This window comes from Macaca mulatta, chromosome 3, assembly GCF_049350105.2.
Source record: "Macaca mulatta isolate MMU2019108-1 chromosome 3, T2T-MMU8v2.0, whole genome shotgun sequence".
Lineage (NCBI taxonomy): Eukaryota > Metazoa > Chordata > Mammalia > Primates > Cercopithecidae > Macaca > Macaca mulatta.
Genome location: NC_133408.1, coordinates 125,922,638 through 125,943,385, shown reverse-complemented (window position 1 = coordinate 125,943,385; position 20,748 = coordinate 125,922,638). Strand labels below are relative to the sequence as shown.

General features: G+C 36.8%; 1 protein-coding gene across 1 annotated transcript in view; it reads right to left on the bottom strand.

The window, feature by feature from the left end:
• Window positions 1–18,213: 18,213 nt before the first annotated feature.
• Window positions 18,214–20,748, bottom strand: part of CALCR (calcitonin receptor) — a 150,552-nt gene continuing 148,017 nt past the window's right edge. The window contains exon 13 of the mRNA XM_015134267.3: window positions 18,214–20,313. Coding sequence (XP_014989753.1) covers window positions 20,083–20,313 — 231 coding nt within the window. The 3' untranslated portion in view covers window positions 18,214–20,082. The remainder of the gene's footprint in view (window positions 20,314–20,748) is intronic.

The window sequence follows — 20,748 nt, the reverse complement described above, 5'->3', positions numbered from 1 at the left end:
TGCAGCATCACATAAGTTTTTGTATGCGGTGTTTTCATTTTTGTCTCAACATATTTTCAAATTGCTCTTTTGATATTTTTCTTTGACCTAGTGTTTGCTCAAAGAGTGTGTAGTTTAATTTCCACAACTTTTTAAATTTTCCAATATTTTTCCTGCTATTGGTTGTTCCATTCCAATTTGTTAGAAAAGATACTTGGTATGATTTTAATCTTAATTTTGTTAAGACTTGTCTTGTGACCTGATATGTGAATTATTTTGCACAATGTTCTGTATGCACTTGAGAAGGATGTGTATTCTGCTCCTGTTGGGTGCAATATTCTGAATTTTTTTTATGTTCATTTGTTCTACAGTGTTGTTCAAGTCCACTTTTTCTTTATTGATCTTCTGTCTGAATGTTCTAGACATTATTGAAAGTTGTGTATTGAAATAAACTACAATTGTTGTATTGCTGTGTATTTCTTCCTCCAGGTGTCTCAATGTTTGCTTTATATATTTGGTTGCATATATCTATATAATTGTGATAACTTCTGGGTGAATAGATCCTTTTAGCATTATAAAATGTTTTGATTTCTCTTGTGATGGTTTTGACACTTAAAATCTATTTTGTCTGATATAAATATGGCCATCTCTATTCTCTTTTGGTTACAATTTGTGTGGAGTATCTTTTTCTATCTCCTCACTTCTGCTCTATATGTGTTTTTAAATTTAAAGTGAATCACTTATAGGCAGCATATAGTTGGATCTTGTTTTTTTGTCCATTCAGTCACTTTATGTCTTTTGATTAGGGACATTTTAGATTTAAAGCAATCACTGATAGGAAATAACTTATTATTGCTTTGTTGTTAATTGTTTTCTCTCTGTTTTGTAGTTTTTCCCCCTTCTTTTCCTCTCCTGCTGCCTTCCTTTGTGTTTTGTTAATTTTTCGTAGTGACTTTGATTTCTTCCTCATTTTTTTGTGTATTTTTGGCTTCAATCAATTTGTCCTTCAAGCTTCTTGAGTCTGGATGTCCATTATCTTCCCCATATTTGGGGATTTTTTTGGTCACATATCTTCAAATCAACTTTCTGTTCCTTTCTCTTTCTCTTCCTCTTCTGGAACTCTCACAATGCATATATTGGTTTGCTTGATAGTATCTCATAAGTCCCCTAGGCTTTCTTCCTTTTTTTCTGTTTGTTTGTTTGTTTGCTTGTTTGTTTCTCTGACTGGATAATTTCAAGTAATCTGTATTTGAATGAACTGATTCCTTTTTTTCTGCTTAATCAAGTCTTCTGTTGAACCCTTATAGGAAAATGTTCAATTCAGTTATTGTATTTTTCAGCTCAAACATTTCTGTTTCGTTTTTTAAATATTTATCTTTGTTTGAGATTTTTATTTTGTTCATGCTTTATTTTCCTGAGCTCATTGACCATCTTTATGACAGTTATTTTGAATTATTTGTCAGGCATTTCATATACTTCCATATCTTTGAAGTTAGCTTATTTTATTTTTTGATTGGGCCATATTTCCCTGCTCCTTCCCTTTATATGTAAGCACTGGTTAATTTCTTGTCACTCTTCTTCCAGTTCATGAATTTGCTATATCTCTGCCTAATCTCCAATAAAACTATCCCATCAACTCTATCTCAAATATTATATTTTTCATTGTAGAAATTATGTTCAATTCTTGTACCATTGCATCACACTGTATAATTGTTTTATCATTTGCATATATCTTAACATTTTAGTATGTTTAAACATAGTCAGCAAAGTTGTTTTATAGTCTGTATATAGCAATTTCAATACTTGATATCTTCTCATATTTTTTTCCCAATTGTCTTCATATAGCCTACTTTCTTATGCGCTGAATTATCTTTGACTGTGTGCTGGATAACATATTTAACTTTTTCTTGTTTGACTATTAAAAAAGCTTACACTTTTGCCAAGCACTTGGGAGCATAAGTATTTCTGGAGAACTTAAAATAAGTTCAAGAGTTTACACTAGGGAGTGAAGTGAGCTTATAACTCCATAAGAGTTGTTTCTTTCTAATTCATCCTTATCTTGAAGGGGATGCCAGCTTAACATGGGGAGAATTTTTTTGCCTGTTATTTGCCTGTTCTCCTTTTTCTTCAAAATTAAGATTTACATTGGCAAATACCCTCAGTGTGCAAGTGGCTTCTTCCTATTGTTTTCTCTTTGCTTTTCAATTTTAGGCTTCTTTTCCTTCCTCTTTTCACTTCTATGCTTTTAGCAGGATGATTTTAACATTTAATCAGAAATTTTAGTTGTTTTCTGAGACAAAATTATCTGAATTACCTGATTAAGCACTAATAGAAATAAGAGCTTCAGGTATGCATTTTTCTTCATAATGTGCTTCATGCTGCTTACAGAGTTTTCTGAATAACATACTGATTACTTTAGATGCTCTTTTCCCCTCTCCTCATCAAGTCCACTTTTGGTTGTACAAGCAAAACAGTGATTTTTCTATACACTTGTAAAATACTATTCTGGTCTTCCACCCCTTCAATAGGTGAGTCCTTAAAAAAAAAAAAAAAAAAAAAAAAAAAAACAGAAAGCTGTCACATTTTTTAAATTGCTGCTGTCTCTGTAACTCTGTAATATCCATGTTACGTTACTTTTCTATTGGTTTTCAAATTTCTAATTCACCATGGTGTTCCCAAGCTGCCCTGTTATATAATGATTGTAGGATGTACAAATTATTTCTGACTTTTTCCCTAGATAATTTCCCATGAAATGTATCCTATTCTTCTCCTGTGATTCTATTTTATCTGTCTGCTGGGCTCCTCCAGAAAAGATTTTAGAGTTATATGTGGAAACCATTATCCCTTTCTGTCTAATGTTTCAGTTTAAAAATGTCTTCATTTTACCATAGGTTTTCTGTCCAATGGAATCCTTTCAGCCTTTAGGGTGGACAAACAGGCCCTCAGCAGTTACTCAATGTGCTGTTGCAATAAGACTCAGAAAATCAAATTCCTTTTTTCACTGATATCCTCAGATGGATTATTGTTATTTTATCTTCATTTCTGGCAAAGCTGCTACTTCATTTGGAAGAAGAAATGAAAACTATCTGTGCTTTCATGATCTTCAGCTTCTTACCTATAACCCTCTGTGAAAGGAAACATATTTTTGACATTACTATATATTCTCACGGGAATAAGAAGAGTATATCTGTTCCATGTAATGAACCTTTGTAAGCTTTTGTTCAGGGCCTAGATATATGGTCTTAGAAGCTAATTATTCTAGCCAGGCCAAGTTGTGTTTTTAGGAAAGAAACCCACTCAAAGTATTTTAAGACAAAAATGGATTAATTGTGAGAATACAGGGAAATATTATAGAATTCTGTTGTGAGAAATACAGCCATGTCTCTTAAGATAGCATTAGGAGAAATACCTAATGTAGATGATGGGTTGATGGGTGCAGCAAATCACCATGGCACATGTATACCTATGTAACAAATCTGCACGTTCTGTACATGTACCCCAGAACTTCGAGTGTGTGTGTGTGTGTGTGTGTGTGTGTGTATGAATAATCAAGCAACTATTTGGACTTATATCTCTAAGGTCCATCACCATGGTTAATAGTTTTTATATCTCTTATTTAAAATTTCCGAGAGACAATTTGATTAACCCAGCTCAAGTTAGGTGACTGTCAACATCCAATGTTCTATGGCAAAGACAGCAAGGTCACCTGGTCAAGACAGGTCTGCCAAAGCCATGGGTAGGGGACAGTCTCTTAGATAGTGGTGTGTACGAAGAGGTAGTGAGTGGCTTATTAGTATATCAACACACTCACTGTTCTAGAATGGGTAGAGATTTATCCATTTTTTAAGTACATGAGTTGCCTTCTTTGATTCAATCATTTCAAAACATATACTGAGAGTAGGCAGTAGACATGTTATTTCTTATTATTAACCATCTTGTAGGCTGGTGGGTTTTCTCTGTTATTATTCTTGCTGTTGACTAAACACTCCAATTTTACTCTCTATGATCACTTAGCTATCTCACAAATCACATAAAGTTATCTTTTCTAAGTGTGTTTTTCTATTCACTAAGTTTCAAACTTTGACTTCATTTCCTTTCTGATATTTCAGAATTACTTTCTTCTATTCTTTATAGTCTTCCAATAAACTGGAGGAGGGTTGGTTTCCCCCAATTAGGAATACCTGTTTGTTCCTAAAGTACATAACATCTGTGACAACTTTTGAGTCAGACAAATATAATGGCTACTTTTCAGGTTCCCCTCTGTCACAACATTGGGTAGAAACTCTGGTGGTTCTCCCGAGAAATACTAAATACTCTGTTCCTATGTAATAGAGGCATCATTTGAGTAAGCACTTGTCTGCTAATTAATGAGTCTGTGCCTATCTTCACATACTTGTTAACCTTTTGGATTACCTCTGTTGCCTCTTCTGTAAACTGCCTGTGCATATCCCTTATCCATACTTTCTTGTTGATTTGCTGAAGTTCTTTTTATGTTCTAGATATAAATTCATTGTCACATTTGTCCTTAATGCTATCATTTGTCAATTCAAGTTATCTGTTTAATAAGGGACACAATTTCTTATTGAACAAATATTTGTATTTTAATGTAAACAAATATTTCTTTCTGCCTTTTGATTTACACTGATAATTTTTTTCCTACTGTAAAATATTTTCATACATATTCTTTTTAAAAATGTATAGATTGATCTTTTAGAATTAGATACATTTTCTCCTAGGAATCTACCTTTTCATGTGAGATTTTTCAGAGTTCAGTTTTATTTTTCTCCATGTTGTGAACCTGCTTTTCTAACATCATCTATTAAGTAACTAATTATTTTTCCCTGATTTGTAGTGCCACCTTCATTATATATTCTGGAAAATCTTATATATTGGAAAATTATTTTAAGATAAAAATTAATACTTCCTCAATACATTTCTTTCTTTTTTTTTTTTAACTATACTTTAAGTTCTAGGGTACATGTGCATAACGTGCAGGTTTGTTACATATGTATACTTGTGCCATGTTGGTGTGCTGCACCCATCAACTCGTCAGCACCCATCAACTCGTCATTTACATCAGGTACAACTCCCAATGCAATCCCTCCTCCCTCCCTGCTCCCCGTGATAGGCCCCGGTGTTTGATGTTCCCCTTCCCGAGTCCAAGTGATCTCATTGTTCAGTTCCCACCTATGAGTGAGAACATGCGGTGTTTGGTTTTCTGTTCTTGTGATAGTTTGCTGAGAATGATGGTTTCCAGCTGCATCCATGTCCCTACAAAGGACACAAACTCATCCTTTTTAATGGCTGCATAGTATTCCATGGTGTATATGTGCCACATTTTCTTAATCCAGTCTGTCACTGATGGACATTTGGGTTGATTCCAAGTCTTTGCTATTGTGAATAGTGCTGCAATAAACATACGTGTGCATGTGTCTTTATAGCAGCATGATTTATAATCCTTTGGGTATACACCCAGTAATGGGATGGCTGGGTCATATGGTACATCTAGTTCTAGATCCTTGAGGAATCGCCATACTGTTTTCCATAATGGTTGAACTGGTTTACAATCCCACCAACAGTGTAAAAGTGTTCCTATTTCTCCACATCCTCTCCAGCACCTGTTGTTTCCTGACTTTTTAATGATTGCCATTCTAACCGGTGTGAGATGGTATCTCATTGTGGTTTTGATTTGCATTTCTCTGATGGCCAGTGATGATGAGCATTTTTACATGTGTCTGTTGGCTGTATGAATGTCCTCTTTTGAGAAATGTCTGTTCATATCCTTTCCTCAATTTTTGATGGGGTTCTTTGTTTTTTTCTTGTAAATTTGTTTGAGTTCTTTGTAGGTTCTGGATATTAGCCCTTTGTCTGATGAGTAGATTGCAAAAAATTTTTTCCCATTCTGTAGGTTGCCTGTTCACTCTGATGGTATTTTCTTTTGCTGTGCAGAAGCTCTTTAGTTTAATTAGATCCCATTTGTCAATTTTGGCTTTTGTTGCCGTTGCTTTTGGTGTTTTAGACATGAAGTCCTTGCCCATGCGTATGTCCTGAATGGTATTACCTAGGTTTTCTTCTAGGGTTTTTATGGTATTAGGTCTAACATTTAAGTCTCTAATCCATCTTGAATTAATTTTTGTATAAGGAGTAAGGAAAGGATCCAGTTTCAGCTTTCTACTTATGGCTAGCCAATTTTCCCAGCACCATTTATTAAATAGGGAATCCTTTCCCCATTTCTTGTTTTTCTCAGGTTTATCAAAGATCAGATGGCTGTAGATGTGTGGTATTATTTCTGAGGACTCTCTTCTGTTCCATTGGTCTATATCTCTGTTTCGGTACCAATACCATGCTGTTTTGATTACTGTAGCCTTGTAGTATAGTTTGAAGTCAGGTAGCGTGATGCCACCAGCTTTGTTCTTTTGACTTAGGACAGTCTTGGAGATGCGGGCTCTTTTTTGGTTCCATATGAACTTTAAAGCAGTTTTTTCCAATTCTGTGAAGAAACTCATTGGTAGTTTGATGGGGATGGCATTGAATCTATAAATAACCTTGGGCAGTATGGCCATTTTCACGATATTGATTCTTCCTTTCCATGAGCATGGTATGTTCTTCCATTTGTTTATGTCCTCTTTTATTTCACTGAGCAGTGGTTTGTCGTTCTCCTTGAAGAGGTCCTTTACATCCCTTGTAAGTTGGATTCCTAGGTATTTTATTCTCTTTGAAGCAATTGTGAATGGAAGTTCATTCATGATTTTGCTCTCTGTTTGTCTGTTACTGGTGTATAAGAATGCTTGTGATTTTTGCACATTAATTTTGTATCCTGAGACTTTGCTGAAGTTTCTTATCAGCTTAAGGTGATTTTGGGCTGAGACAATGGGGTTTTCTAAATATACAATCATGTCATCTGCAAACAGGGACAATTTGACTTCTTCTTTTCCTAACTGAATACCCTTGATTTCTTTCTCTTGCCTGATTGCCCTAGCCAGAACTTCCAACACTATGTTGAATAGGAGTAGTGAGAGAGGGCATCCCTGTCTTGTGCCAGTTTTCAAAGGGAATTTTTCCAGTTTTTGCCCATTCAGTATGATATTGGCTGTGGGTTTGTCATAAATAGCTCTTATTATTTTGAGATACATTCCATCAATACCGAATTCATTGAGAGTTTTTAGCATGAAGGGCTGTTGAATTTTGTCAAAGGCCTTTTCTGCATCTATTGAGATAATCATGTGGTTTTTGTCTTTGGTTCTGTTTGTATGCTGGATTACATTTATTGATTTGCGTATGTTAACCAGCCTTGCATCCCAGGGATGAAGCCCACTTGATCATGGTGGATAAGCTTTTTGATGTGCTGCTGGATTCGGTTTGCCAGTATTTTATTGAGGATTTTTGCATCGATGTTCATCAGGGAAATTGGTCTAAAATTCTCTTTTTTTGTTGTGTCTCTGCCAGGCTTTGGTATCAGGATGATGTTGGCCTCATAAAATGAGTTAGGGAGGATTCCCTCTTTTTCTATTGATTGGAATAGTTTCAGAAGGAATGGTACCAGCTCCTCCTTGTACCTCTGGTAGAATTCAGCTGTGAATCCATCTGGTCCTGGACTTTTTTTGGTTGGTAGGCTATTAATTATTGCCTCAATTTCAGAGCCTGCTATTGGTCTATTCAGGGATTCAGCTTCTTCCTGGTTTAGTCTTGGGAGAGTGTAAGTGTCCAGGAAATTATCCATTTCTTCTAGATTTTCTAGTTTATTTGTGTAGAGGTGTTTATAGTATTCTCTGATGGTAGTTTGTATTTCTGTGGGGTCAGTGGTGATATCCCCTTTATCATTTTTTTATTGCATCTATTTGATTCTTCTCTCTTTTCTTCTTTATTAGTCTTGCTAGCGGTCTATCAATTTTGTTGATCTTTTCAAAAAACCAACTCCTGGATTCATTGATTTTTTGGGTTTTTTTTTGTCTCTATCTCCTTGAGTTCTGCTCTGATCTTAGTTATTTCTTGCCGTCTGCTAGCTTTTGAATGTGTTTGCTCTTGTTCTCTAGTTCTTTTAATTGTGATGTTAGAGTGTCAATTTTAGATCTTTCCAGCTTTCTTTTGTGGGCATTTAGTGCTATAAATTTCCCTCTACACACTGCTTTAAATGTGTCCCAGAGATTCTGGTATGTTGTATCTTTGTTCTCATTGGTTTCAAAGAACATCTTTATTTCTGCCTTCATTTCGTTGTGTACCCAGTAGTCATTCAGGAGCAGGTTATTCAGTTTCCATGTAGTTGAGCAGTTTTGATTGAGTTTCTTAGTCCTGAGTTCTAGTTTGATTGCACTGTGGTCTGAGAGACAGTTTGTTATAATTTCTGTTCTTGTACATTTGCTGAGAAGTGCTTTACTTCCAATTATGTGGTCAATTTTGGAATAAGTGTGATGTGGTGCTGAGAAGAATGTATATTCTGTTGATTTGGGGTGGAGAGTTCTGTAGATGTCTATTAGGTCTGCTTGCTGCAGAGATGAGTTCAATTCCTGGATATCCTTGTTAACTTTCTGTCTCGTTGATCTGTCTAATGTTGACAGTGGGGTGTTGAAGTCTCCCATTATTATTGTATGGGAGTCTAAGTCTCTTTGTAAGTCTCTAAGGACTTGCTGTATGAATCTGGGTGCTCCTGTATTGGGTGCATATATATTTAGGATAGTTAGCTCTTCCTGTTGAATTGATCCCTTAACCATTATGTAATGGCCTTCTTTGTCTCTTTTGATCTTTGATGGTTTAAAGTCTGTTTTATCAGAGACTAGTATTGCAACCCCTGCTTTTTTTTGTTCTCCATCTGCTTGGTAGATCTTCCTCCATCCCTTTATATTGAGCCTATGTATGTCTCTGCATGGGAGATGTGTCTCCTGAATACAGCAGACTGATGGGTCTTGACTCTTTATCCAGTTTGCCAGTCTGTGTCTTTTAATTGGAGCATTTAGTCCATTTACATTTAAGGTTAATATTGTTATGTGTGAACTTGATCCTGCCATTATGATATTAACTGGTTATTTTGCTCTTTAGTTCTTGCAGTTTCTTCCTAGCCTCGATGGTCTTTACATTTTGGCATGTTTTTGCAATGGCTGGTGCCGGTTGTTCCTTTCCATGTTTAGTGCTTCCTTCAGGGTTTCCTGTAAGGCAGGCCTGGTGGTGACAAAATCTCTAAGTGTTTGCTTATCTGTAAAGGATTTTATTTCTCCTTCACTTATGAAACTTAGTTTGGCTGGATATGAAATTCTGGGTTGAAAATTCTTTTCTTTAAGAATGTTGAATATTGGCCCCCACTCTCTTCTGGCTTGTGGAGTTTCTGCCAAGAGATCTGCTGTTAGTCTGATGGGCTTCCCTTTGTGGGTAACCCGACCTTTCTCTCTGGCTGCCCTTAAGATTTTTTCCTTCATTTCAACTTTGGTGAATCTGGCAATTATGTGTCTTGGAGTTGCTCTTCTCGAGGAGTATCTTTGTGGCGTTCTCTGTATTTCCTGAATTTGAATGTTGGCCTGCCCTACTAGGTTGGGGAAGTTCTCCTGGATGATATCCTGAAGAGTGTTTTCCAACTTGGTTCCATTTTCCCCCTCACTTTCAGGCACTCCAATCAGACGTAGATTTGGTCTTTTTACATAATCCCATACTTCTTGCAGGCTTTGTTCATTTCTTTTTCTTTAGATTTCTCTTCTCGCTTCATTTCATTCATTTGATCCTCAATCGCTGATACTCTTTCTTCCAGTTGATCGAATTGGTTACTGAAGCTTGTGCATTTGTCACGTATTTCTCGTGTCATGGTTTTCATCTGTCCATTTGTTTATGGCCTTCTCTGCATTAATTATTCCGGTTATCAATTCTTCCACTCTTTTTTCAAGATTTTTAGTTTCTTTGCGCTGGGTACGTAATTCCTCCTTTAGCTGTGAGAAGTTTGATGGACTGGAGCCTTCTTCTCTCATCTCATCAAAGTCATTCTCCGACCAGCTTTGATCCATTGCTGGAGATGAGCTGCGTTCCTTTGGAGGGGGAGATGCACTCTTATTTTTTGAATTTCCAGCTTTTCTGCCCTGCTTTTCCCCCATCTTTGTGGTTTTATCTGCCTCTGGTCTTTGATGATGGTGATGTATTGATGGGGTTTTGGTGTGGGTGTCCTTCCTGTTTGTTAGTTTTCCTTCTAAAAGTCAGGACCCTCAGCTGTAGGTCTGTCGGAGATTGCTTGAGGTCCACTCCAGACCCTGTTTGCCTGGGTGTCAGCAGCAGAGGCTGCAGAATATAGAATACTGCTGAACAGCGAGTGTACCTGTCTGATTCTTGCTTTGGAAGCTTCCTCTCAGGGGTGTACTCCACCCTGTGAGGTGTGGGGTGTCGGTCTGCCCTTAGTGGAGGAAGTCTCCCAGTTAGGCTACTCAGCGGTCAGGGACCCCCTTGAGCAGGCAGTCTGTCCGTTCTCAGATCTCAACCTCCGTGTTGGGAGATCCACCTCTCTCCTCAAAGCTGTCAGACAGAGTTGCTTGCGTCTGCAGAGGTTTCTGCTGCTTTTTGTTGTTGTTGTTGTTGTTGTTGTTGTTGTTTAGCTGTGCCCTGTCCCCAGAGGTGGAGTCTACAGAGACTGACAGGCCTCCTTGAGCTGCTGTGAGCTCCACCCAGTTCGATCTTCCCAGGGCTTTGTTTACCTACTTAAGCCTCAGCAATGGCGGGCGCCCCTCCCCCAGTCTCGCTGCTGCCTTGTGGTTAGATCACAGACTGCTGTGCTAGCAATGAGGAAGGCTCCGTGGGCGTGGGACCCTCCCGGCCGGGTGTGGGATATAATCTCCTGGTGTGCCCATTTGCTTAAAGCACAGTATTGGGGTGGGAGTTACCCGATTTTCCAGGTGTTGTGTGTCTCAGTTCCCCTGGCTAGGAAAAGGGATTACCTTCCCCCTTGTGCTTCCCAGGTGAGGCGATGCCTCGCCCTGCTTCAGCTCTGCCTGGCGGGCTGCAACAGCTGACCAGCACTGATTGTCTGGCACTCCCCAGTGAGATGAACCCAGTACCTCAGCTGATAATTCAGAAATCATCTGTCTTCTGTGTCGCTCACGCTGGGAGCTGGGGACTGGAGCTGTTCGTATTCGGCCATCTTGCTCCGCCCCCTCCTCAATACATTTCATAGAACTTAACCATAAAATGATCTCAGCCTGTAGTTTTTGACTACGTGTTTTACTCAAGTTCTCTTTTTGTGCCTATTTTGTTCATATATATGTATCTTTAGAAATTTGTTTCATCTAAGTTTTCAGATTTATTCATGTATGCTTGCATACTGAACATATTTATGTGGACATCATAATTATATTACTGTTTTATAATCTCTGTGGTACCTTTATTATTCACCCTTTTATTACATATATTTGAAATAAGAAGCCTCTTTACTTTGATCAGTCTCACTAGAGACCTTTTTTTAAATATACTATATTTTCAGACACCAAATTGACATTACTGTTAAACAATCTTGTGTTGGAAACAAGAAATATTTCTAAATAACTCTTACTTTTTATAGAATATTAAGAATTGTAGAATGTTGCCTCAGTGTCAGGTTAGTTTTAACTAATATGGTTAATTTTGTTAGTTTTGGTTTTTTTGATCTTCTCTCTTACTCTTTCTCTCTCTCATTCCTTATTTCACTGATTTCTGTTTGAAACACTTGTCCCTTTGAAATATGTGTTTGATGAGTTATTTTAGAACATTCGATTCTACTACAGAATGAGGAAAGTGAAAAAGAAGTATGAATAACAAGTAGTTAGTAAACTGTGAGATATAGTAGACAGAGAATGAGTTGAATAGAGCAGATGTGTGTTTAACATAGACTTAAATCTTCTACCCATGGTGACACCTATTCTACTTCTTGTGTCCTCTGCCCAAGAAGTGCAGATAAAACCCATAGCTGATAATAATTAGAAAGCTCAACAGTAGTCACAAGTACTTGTCCCTGCAACTCCTTGATAGAGTAAGTACTATATGTTGGCTGTAGTCACTTTTCATATCCTGTATCCCACTGCTAAGCCTCAACTCTGGTTTCTCACATCCACATCTTCAGCAGGGAATATGTGATTAGAGAGGACATGTGAACACTGTACCAAAGGATTCACGTAGTGTGGCTATACTACCATGCTAATGCTCTATCCTAGGTGTGCTAACCTACCTCATCTCCTTCCTAAAGCTTTCCACTAATTGCTTAAGTAAACTGCATGATTTGAGCATCTTAACTTAGTCTGTGAGCCTTCCTGGGATAGCTTGCATGCAAATATACTTGGAGGTTATTGTTACATGAAGGTAATGTCTCATATGACATTGCCCTCCTTGTGTTTTTGCTTTTACTCTGTTGCTGACTTTCTGATTTGTTCTTAAAGGCATCTAAATTTTAAGCTTCCTTCTAGGAACTGCTCTAGGCATGTTCCATAAATTTAGAGATGTAATGGTTTCTTTATCGAAGTAGTATTAATACAGTTGGCCCTACATAGTTGTGGATTCCACACCTGCAGATTGAGCCAACTATGGATAAAAACTATATTTAAAAAACAGTACAATTAACAATACAACGACTGAAAAAATGCAAATGGAAAATATATTATAGTAACTATGTATTATTTACATTGTGTTAGGTATTGTAAGTAATCCAGAGATAATTCAAAGTATATGAAAGGATGTATGTAGATTGTATGCAAATACAACACCATTTTATATAAGGAAATTTAGTATCCTTGGATTTTGGTATGGGAGAGGGATTCTAGAACCAATCTCCTGGTGGACATCCAGGAACAACTGTAGGTAAAACTAATATGTTTTGACTGATATAAGATTGGTACCATTCTCTAATTCTTACTATCCTTTTAAAGGCAAGGATTATTTAGATATGTTTATTGTCTCCAACATCAGATTACTTAGGCTACAATTTTGCTATTAATTTCTAATTTTTTTGCATTATGGTCAGAGATCTTTGGCATGGTGTACATTCTTTAGAATTAATGGAGGTTGTCTTTAGGATCTTAAATATGGCTGTTTAGTAAACATTCTCTGTATATTTAAAAGAATGCACATTTCCTGTTTGTTGAGTATAGCGTTTGGTATATTTTTAATTGCTTGAGATTGACAGTTGTATTTTTTCAGGTATTTTACCATACTGCTAATATTTTATTTGTTTGATCTAGCATATTCTAAGACAGATGTGTTAAAATCCTCAATTACAACTGATAAATCATCTGTAGGGTCTGAATGTTTGTGTTCTCTGAAAATTCGTATGTTAAAACTTAATCCCCAATGTGACAGTATTAAGAGGTGGGGCCTTTCTGGGAGTGATAAAGTCATGAGTGTGCCTACCTCATGAATGGAATTAGTGCTCTTATAAAAGAGGCCTGAGATCCCAGTTACTCAGGAGCCTGCAGCAGGAGAATAACTTGAACCCAGGAGGCAGAGGTTGCAGGAGCAGAGATCATACCACTGCACTCCAGCCTGGGCGACTCAGCGAGACTTCATCTCAATAAATAAATAAATAAATAAACAAACAAATAAATAAATACATAAATTAGGCCTGATGAAGCTCCTTTACCTTCTTCCACCATGGGAAGACAAATAGGAGATAACTTCTTTGAGGAACAGGCCCTCACCGGATACCAAATCTGTTGGTGCCTTTGTCTTAGACATGTCAGCCTCTGGAACTGTGGGCAATCAACTTCTGTCTAAATAACCCAGTCTAAGGTGTGCTGTTACAGCAACCTGAATGTATCAAGATGCTGCCCTTTATGATATTTTTTTTGTCCTAAATTCTATTTAGGGCCAGGCCCAGTGGCTCACTCCTGTAATCCCAGCACTTTGGGAGGTCGAGGAGGGTGGATCACCTGTGGTTGGGAGTTCGAGACCAGCCTGACTAACATGGAGAAACCCCATCTCTACTAAAAATACAAAAAAATTAGCCGGGTGTGGTGGTGCCTGCCTGTAATCCCAGTTACTTGGGAGGCTGAGGCAGGAGAATCACTTGAACCCAGGAGATGGAGGTTGCCGTGGACCGAAATCGTGCCGCTGCACTCCAGCCTGGGCAATAAGAGTGAAACTCCATCTCAACAACAACAAAATTCTATTTAGTCAGATATTAAGAGAGAACTTCCAATTTATTTTGGTTCATATTTCCCCAGCATAACTTTTCCCATTCATTTTTGATCTTTTGTTTTCTTATTTTCTTATGTATATCTCTTATTGCTTGTTGTGCTTTGTGTCTTATGTGCATCTCTTGTTGTCTGTGGGTTTTTTTTTTCCAGTAAGAGAATCTCTGTTTCTAATTGGCAACTATGATCACCTTATTATAAATGTTATATGAAGACTTATTTCACACATCTTAAGACTCATACTCATTAAGTTACCCACACTGCTTTTTAAATTACCAAATCTCTCTCTTTCTCCTAAAAGAGAGAATCTTTATCCTGCTCTCAGGTCACGATTTCTTCTTGTCCTAATCTTGTCAATATTAACAAAACTTTTAGCTTGGGGCATTTATTTGGCAATTTTGGAGTTATTGCTAGTTGAGGTCTTTTGTCTTTAACCATAGAGAGTTTTAAAACATATTTCTGTGAATATGTCCCCTTCTCCATTTTCATTTTTTGTGTCTTTCTGGTATTCCTACTGTTGATATTGGCAATTCAATTTCTATATCTCTTGGTTTTTCTTTTCTGCTTTCTATCTCTTTATTATTTCCTGCTTCCTCTGAGATTTCCAATCTAGTTTTTAACTCACTAATTAATTTTTAAGTAGTGTCTAAATTATCACGTGTTATTTATTTCAACTATTCTGTATAGTGTTACTTCAGGTATTGCATTTTTATAACCAGTAATCCCACTGGCATCCTTTTTTCCTGTTGTTTCTTTTAAAATTAATTACTAATTATTGACATGCGTGTGTCCTCTCTGCTTCTATAATTTGTCCAGGGTTGGTATCCAGAGAGGGAACTAGCACCCTAACCAGTTTGCTGTCTTGGCTGTCCCTCCCGTTCCTCAGTGTCTCTTCTTTCTTGACTCTCTACCTTTTTTCATCATCTGTTGCATAGTTGAATGGTGAATGATATTCATAATCTTCATCACCCTAACTATTCAGACCCCAATTCTCGAAACTAATAAGTGGAAATCCTGCTAAAACAGTATTAAGTGCAGCCCTGACTACTTATATGTAGCTTTTTTGCAGGCCTCAAATTAGGACTAGTGTGTCCATTGAGAAACCATGAAAAGTTTCCCAAAACATGTTTTGTCTCTCAAATATCTGCACAAAGACAACATTCAAAGTGAAGAAGCTGCAAACTAGTGTTGTGTGTGAAAAACTCGCTGGCTAAAAATAGAAATCACTACTATGGAAAGAAACCCTTAAAACTATAGAAAAATAAATTTTATCTGAAGACCCTTTTTGGTTGAAGGAATCTATGGACAATGAATTAAGTTAATTTTGGTCCAAAAAGATACATGTTGTGAATGATCTCTCTTCTCTTAACCAATGGGAATTTAATATGTAATATTTTTTAGAGCTAAAAAGGGGAACAGCCTTACCTCGAGTGGCTGGCTGGTATAGTAGGACCCACCAAGATGGCAATTTAAAAAACAGAGGCATTGGACAGCCTTGATTCAAATCCTAGCTCAGCTACTTACTAACTGTGTGATTGTGGTAGAAAATTTACCCAATTTCTCTTCCATGTAATTTTCTCATCACTAAAATGGGCATAAAGAGAGGATTCATAATGTTATAAAGAGTAGGTGAGCTAATGTCTGTTGGTCTATTATATTGAGTACTGTGTTTTAATGATTAATGTTTATATCTCTCTCTTCTTAAATCATCTCTGTTAAAGGGGTGCTCTGAACATCTTTAAACCCACAATATTTCTCTCCTGATGAGAGCATACAGAAGCTGCAATGCATGAGTGCAGTGAAGAAGAGACTACATCCTGAGAAATGCTTGCTGCACGGAGACTAGCCACCAATTCTGCTGTGCAGAGATTTCAGGAGTTTACAGCTGGTTCTATGTTTAGTTGTATGGCCTCTGTATGAGAGACCAGTGTGCTAGCTTTAATCAGCCAGTCTGGCAGGTTTGGATGGAGACAGATTTCTCAATCTTTTCTGATTTTTTTTTTTCATTAAAGACATCTCAACTGGTTGTATTGAATTTCTACTAGGCACTTCACCTGCAAGACTCTGAGATTTTATTGGAGGCAAAATTCTCCAAATTAAAATAACAGTTCTCTTAAGCAAAGAGACTGTAGTGGCATGAGGTGACATTGCTGGTCAATAGATGAAGAGGCATGGCACAGTTTGTGTCTCAGTGGAGGATTGCTGGGAAAGCTAGATAGAAGGCATTGAATTTCTGTAAATGGAAAATGGCATTGATCGGTGACTTAAGAGACTGGCTGGCCAATGCTTAAGATAATGGAAAATCTCTGAAAATTGTCAGAGATGCTTGCTAATCTGAATGGAGGAAGACATAATATTAGAAAACTTCCTGTCCTTTGTTGGTTACAGTTTCAGTGACTGTGTTTTCTTTCCTTCAATGCTTCATATTATTCAGAGATATTAAAAAATGTTAATTTCATGTCCAGAAGAAAAAAATCAGAAATACAGTTAGTTCTTAATTTGCAAACGTTGCTTCTCTGTCTTCCTTTGCCCTCACATGCACATATTATCATCCTTTTCTGCATGTTTCCAGTTATTGTTTCCTGTAACCTCCTGCTTGATACAAGTTATTAGTTCAGTAAATCTACTTTCATAAGCTTAAGTTAGGAATGTTATCTTGTTTACTCTGTCAAAATAGCAAATAGAATTTCCTTCTGCGTTTACCTGATTACTCTTCTAAATATGGATTCTGATCTACCCTCTTCATAAATAATTTCATTTTAAACCCAAAAGCGTTAACTCCTGTGAGAACTAGTTAAGCTGTAATCTAACCAATGAAAGAACCACCATTTTAGACCTTGTCAAGAAAGTGACTCCTGCTTGAGCCTTTGTCCTGAGATCTTGTTCTGAGAATATTTCTTACAACTAGAGCTCTTATGTCCAGTATTAATGAGGGAAGATCACACTCAGCTACCACCTCCAGCCACATGTTTCACTTTGCTCTTCCACCCCAAAGATATCAATGGTTATGGTTTTAGGCTAATAGTTTACTTAGAAGGTTTATATTTTTACCCCTGCACTGAAAAGAAGCAGTCCCTACTGTAAAGAAGGTTTGCCTTGATAACTGCTATTAATAAGTATTTGTTATATAGCAGGATGGAAGGCATATGAAACATCTGTTGAATCGATGTCTAATGAGCGAAGTGATGAATGAGAATGATTGTAGCTCAATGATGATAGCATTTTTATCGTGTTTTTTCCAACATTTTCCCCTGCAGTAACTGTAATATTCATTTGCACCTAAAGGCCTATTTTGGGTCAACAAATAGGAGCCAAAGCTAAAGGGAAGCTGACCATCTGAGTACAAATTTATCTCTTGAGAAATCATGTTTTATGGTATGATGCGAAATTGTTTTGTTCTTTAAGATCACAATGATAATAATATTTATTTGTATTCACCCCTGGAATGTAAGGGAAAGATGTAATCCTTACATATCCTTTCAGAAGAAGTTTCCCAGATCTCATGAGGCCACAATTTTGGCTGCTCTCCCATAATGAGAAGAATCTACAAATTGCTCCTGTTCCCCTTTATTAGTCCATCAGAGTTCTCATTTAATCGTCATTTTTTCCATTTCATGCTTTCCAGATCTGAAAACCTTTCCAGTGGTGGCCTTTATGCATTCTAATGATAGTTAATTGGTTGTCTTTCATCTAGCCTTAGTTTCTCTCCCAAACTATATTAAAAGCCAATGATTGTAACAATTCTAATGATCTGATGTGATATTGGACAGATCAAGTCTGGTCCCAGAATAATTAATAAAAAAACAAGAATAAAAGGATATAATACTTTCTTACACTTGATTTCTTTGCTGTGCTTCCTAACTTATGCAATATTGATTGACACTGGTGTGTGGTGTTGGGTTATCAAGGGCATGAGAACAGTGTCACTGAATTTACAATCAAATTGAGACTAAAGATGGTTGTACTAACAAAGATAATAAATTTGATATGTTTGCGTATGGTTTTTAACCTATGCTTTTAGATTATCTTTCCCACTCCTACAGTACAAACGAGATGGGATGTTAGCAGCCCATGGCTGAAATGAAAAACAGCATGGAATGAACAGGAGACGAGATGAATGAATGAAAAGATGAATAATATATTTCTTTAGAAAAATATGCAAATATACATCTTTTTGCTTTTAACATGCTTTGTATTAATTTATACATATACATATCATAAGCATTTCACATAATTTGGGCAGAACTGTGTGCAATTCTATAATAAGCTATTTTGTTTTCTTCAGCCACTACTATATTAGCATAATAACATCTAAAATGTTTTAGCAATATATTATCACATTTGTACCAGAGCTGCCAGAAATACTCTGTTTTCCATGCTTGTAAACAAAAATAGAACAACACTACATAACACTGTGATTGGAAAAATACCTTCTTTTCAATTCCCCCCTTACATTCAGTAAAGGAGACTTAAACTACTTTAGTATCCAAAATTCACTTTCTCTGTAGAAATATAATTTTCTCTGGGTGCACTAAATATGTAACCATAACAAATCAATTTATTATCTTTCCACAACTAAATCACTTCTGAAAGGCAGTGGCAAAATATGACACAGATGAGACTGGAGATTTGGAGGGTTTCAATGTACCTCCTCATTTAGTGCACAAATTAAATAATGGTAACTCTGATTACTGTTGTAAATTCACAAATTAATTTCAGGTGCCATTAATGATACTAGTTTATTCAGGATTGTCAAAAATCTTATACTGGGAAGTAAAGAGAGATATGGGAATACAATACTGGATTTTAATGAGAACCGTTAAACATGAATTAATTTATGGTTAAATTTGCAGCAGCTAATTTTTTCCCCCTCCTATTTTGGTAATAACAAGAAACAAGAGGTCAACCACAACATGATTTATAATTAGCCCTCCTGAATCTTCCTGGAAAAGACTGAGATCTTGTTAAGCTTTGAAGCTGGGTGGAAAGCAGTTAATGGACTTATGTGGAGTCTTTTAATTACCAATTTTCAACAAATTTATCTCTTACTGCTAGATAGCACCCAAGGGCAAGAGGTAATCTGCTTTATAAACCTTGGAGTAATTTGCTTTATAAATCCTGGAGTTTAGGAAAGTGGAAAACTCTCTTTAAAGGGAGTATTGTCTTCCACTAAGAATTATATTTTTGGCAGTTTTGTAAAAATTTTTAGTGATAGATTTTTTGTGACCTCTCAGTTTATAAATGTCAGCAACTAAAGTACATTCAACATTAAGACCAATTCTTTACAACAGCTAGGGCCTGCCCAATGGACAGGATTATCCAAAACCAAGCTGAGCATGTAATGTTTCCAGCAAATTGACTCTAAATTTCTTTTGCATTCAAAGCATACATCTTCCTGCCAAATGCAGGTATTTTTCTTCACATATTTAGTAATCTCTCTATTAGAAAGCCACTTTGTCTTGCAGAGGTCATGTAGTTCATGTGGTTTACATTGTAAGGATAGTAAAACATCTCAGTAACATCAGAATTGACTGAAATTAAAAAAAATAAAAATCAGATCCATAGCCAAATACAGAAATATTCTAATTCAAAATCCAGAGTTAAAAAGAAAAATATTGACAATGATTTTAATTTTTCAAAGTTATAAATGGCTCAAAATTAACAAGGAGCACCCTGTATCTGAACTAGGTCAATTTCATTGTTTTTCTTTGATACTTTGCTTGCATTACTGTGACATTTGCATCTCAGTCCTGGATGAATGATGGAGTTCACAAGTTGCAGTGGGAGATTCCATTCCTAGACTGTCTCCCAAAGCAATAGTACCAAGATTAACTTTCTTCAAATTTACTATGGACAAATTCACTGAATAATTCTTCACAAATGATATGTTCGGTTCCTGGGAGGATGGAGAACACTTTAAACACATGGTGTTTCTCCCAGGAAATGATGGCTCAGTGATCACGATGCTGTGTTTGCTTCACATTCAAGCGGATGTTTCTTGCTCTATGATATTCAAAGGGATGATCTCAACACTCTCCTCGCCTTGGTTGTTGGCTGGTTCATTCCTCGGCTCCTGATGGCAGATGTAAACCCGGATGTCGCCGGCCTCCGCAGCAGCTGCAGCGCGAGCCGAGCGGCTGGAGGGGCGCCTCCCCCAGCGCTGGTTCCATTGAATTTTGAATTGGACCCATTGGCGCTTCACGGTGGTTTGGACCTGGAAGAGAAAAAGCAGCCTGGTTTTTATATGATAGTCAGAAACGATCCATGCAAAGTTTATGAACATCATTCTTAGAGCTTATCAGATGTTAAAGAAAGTTAAATTGTAATTCTCATCTAAAGGGCTGGGCTGTGTATGCTGTGGCCACAGAATATAGTTGGAAGAAGAATTTGCAAATGGAAGAACTGAGTTACTTGCCTAAATTGCCCCGGACAAGGTTGTTTGCTAGTTTTAAGAACAGGTTTCTTTAGCTTTCATATCCAGTGAATAAAAATTGAGTTGGTTTACCAGGTAATGTGGTATGCATGTCATAATAGGGAGAAAAGTTGATAAAACTTTTTATATGCTACCATCCCTGATAAGGCAGAAGTTTTTATTTAAGTGTGCACATGAAAAATATATATGTAAACCATAGCGCAGTTCTGGATTTTA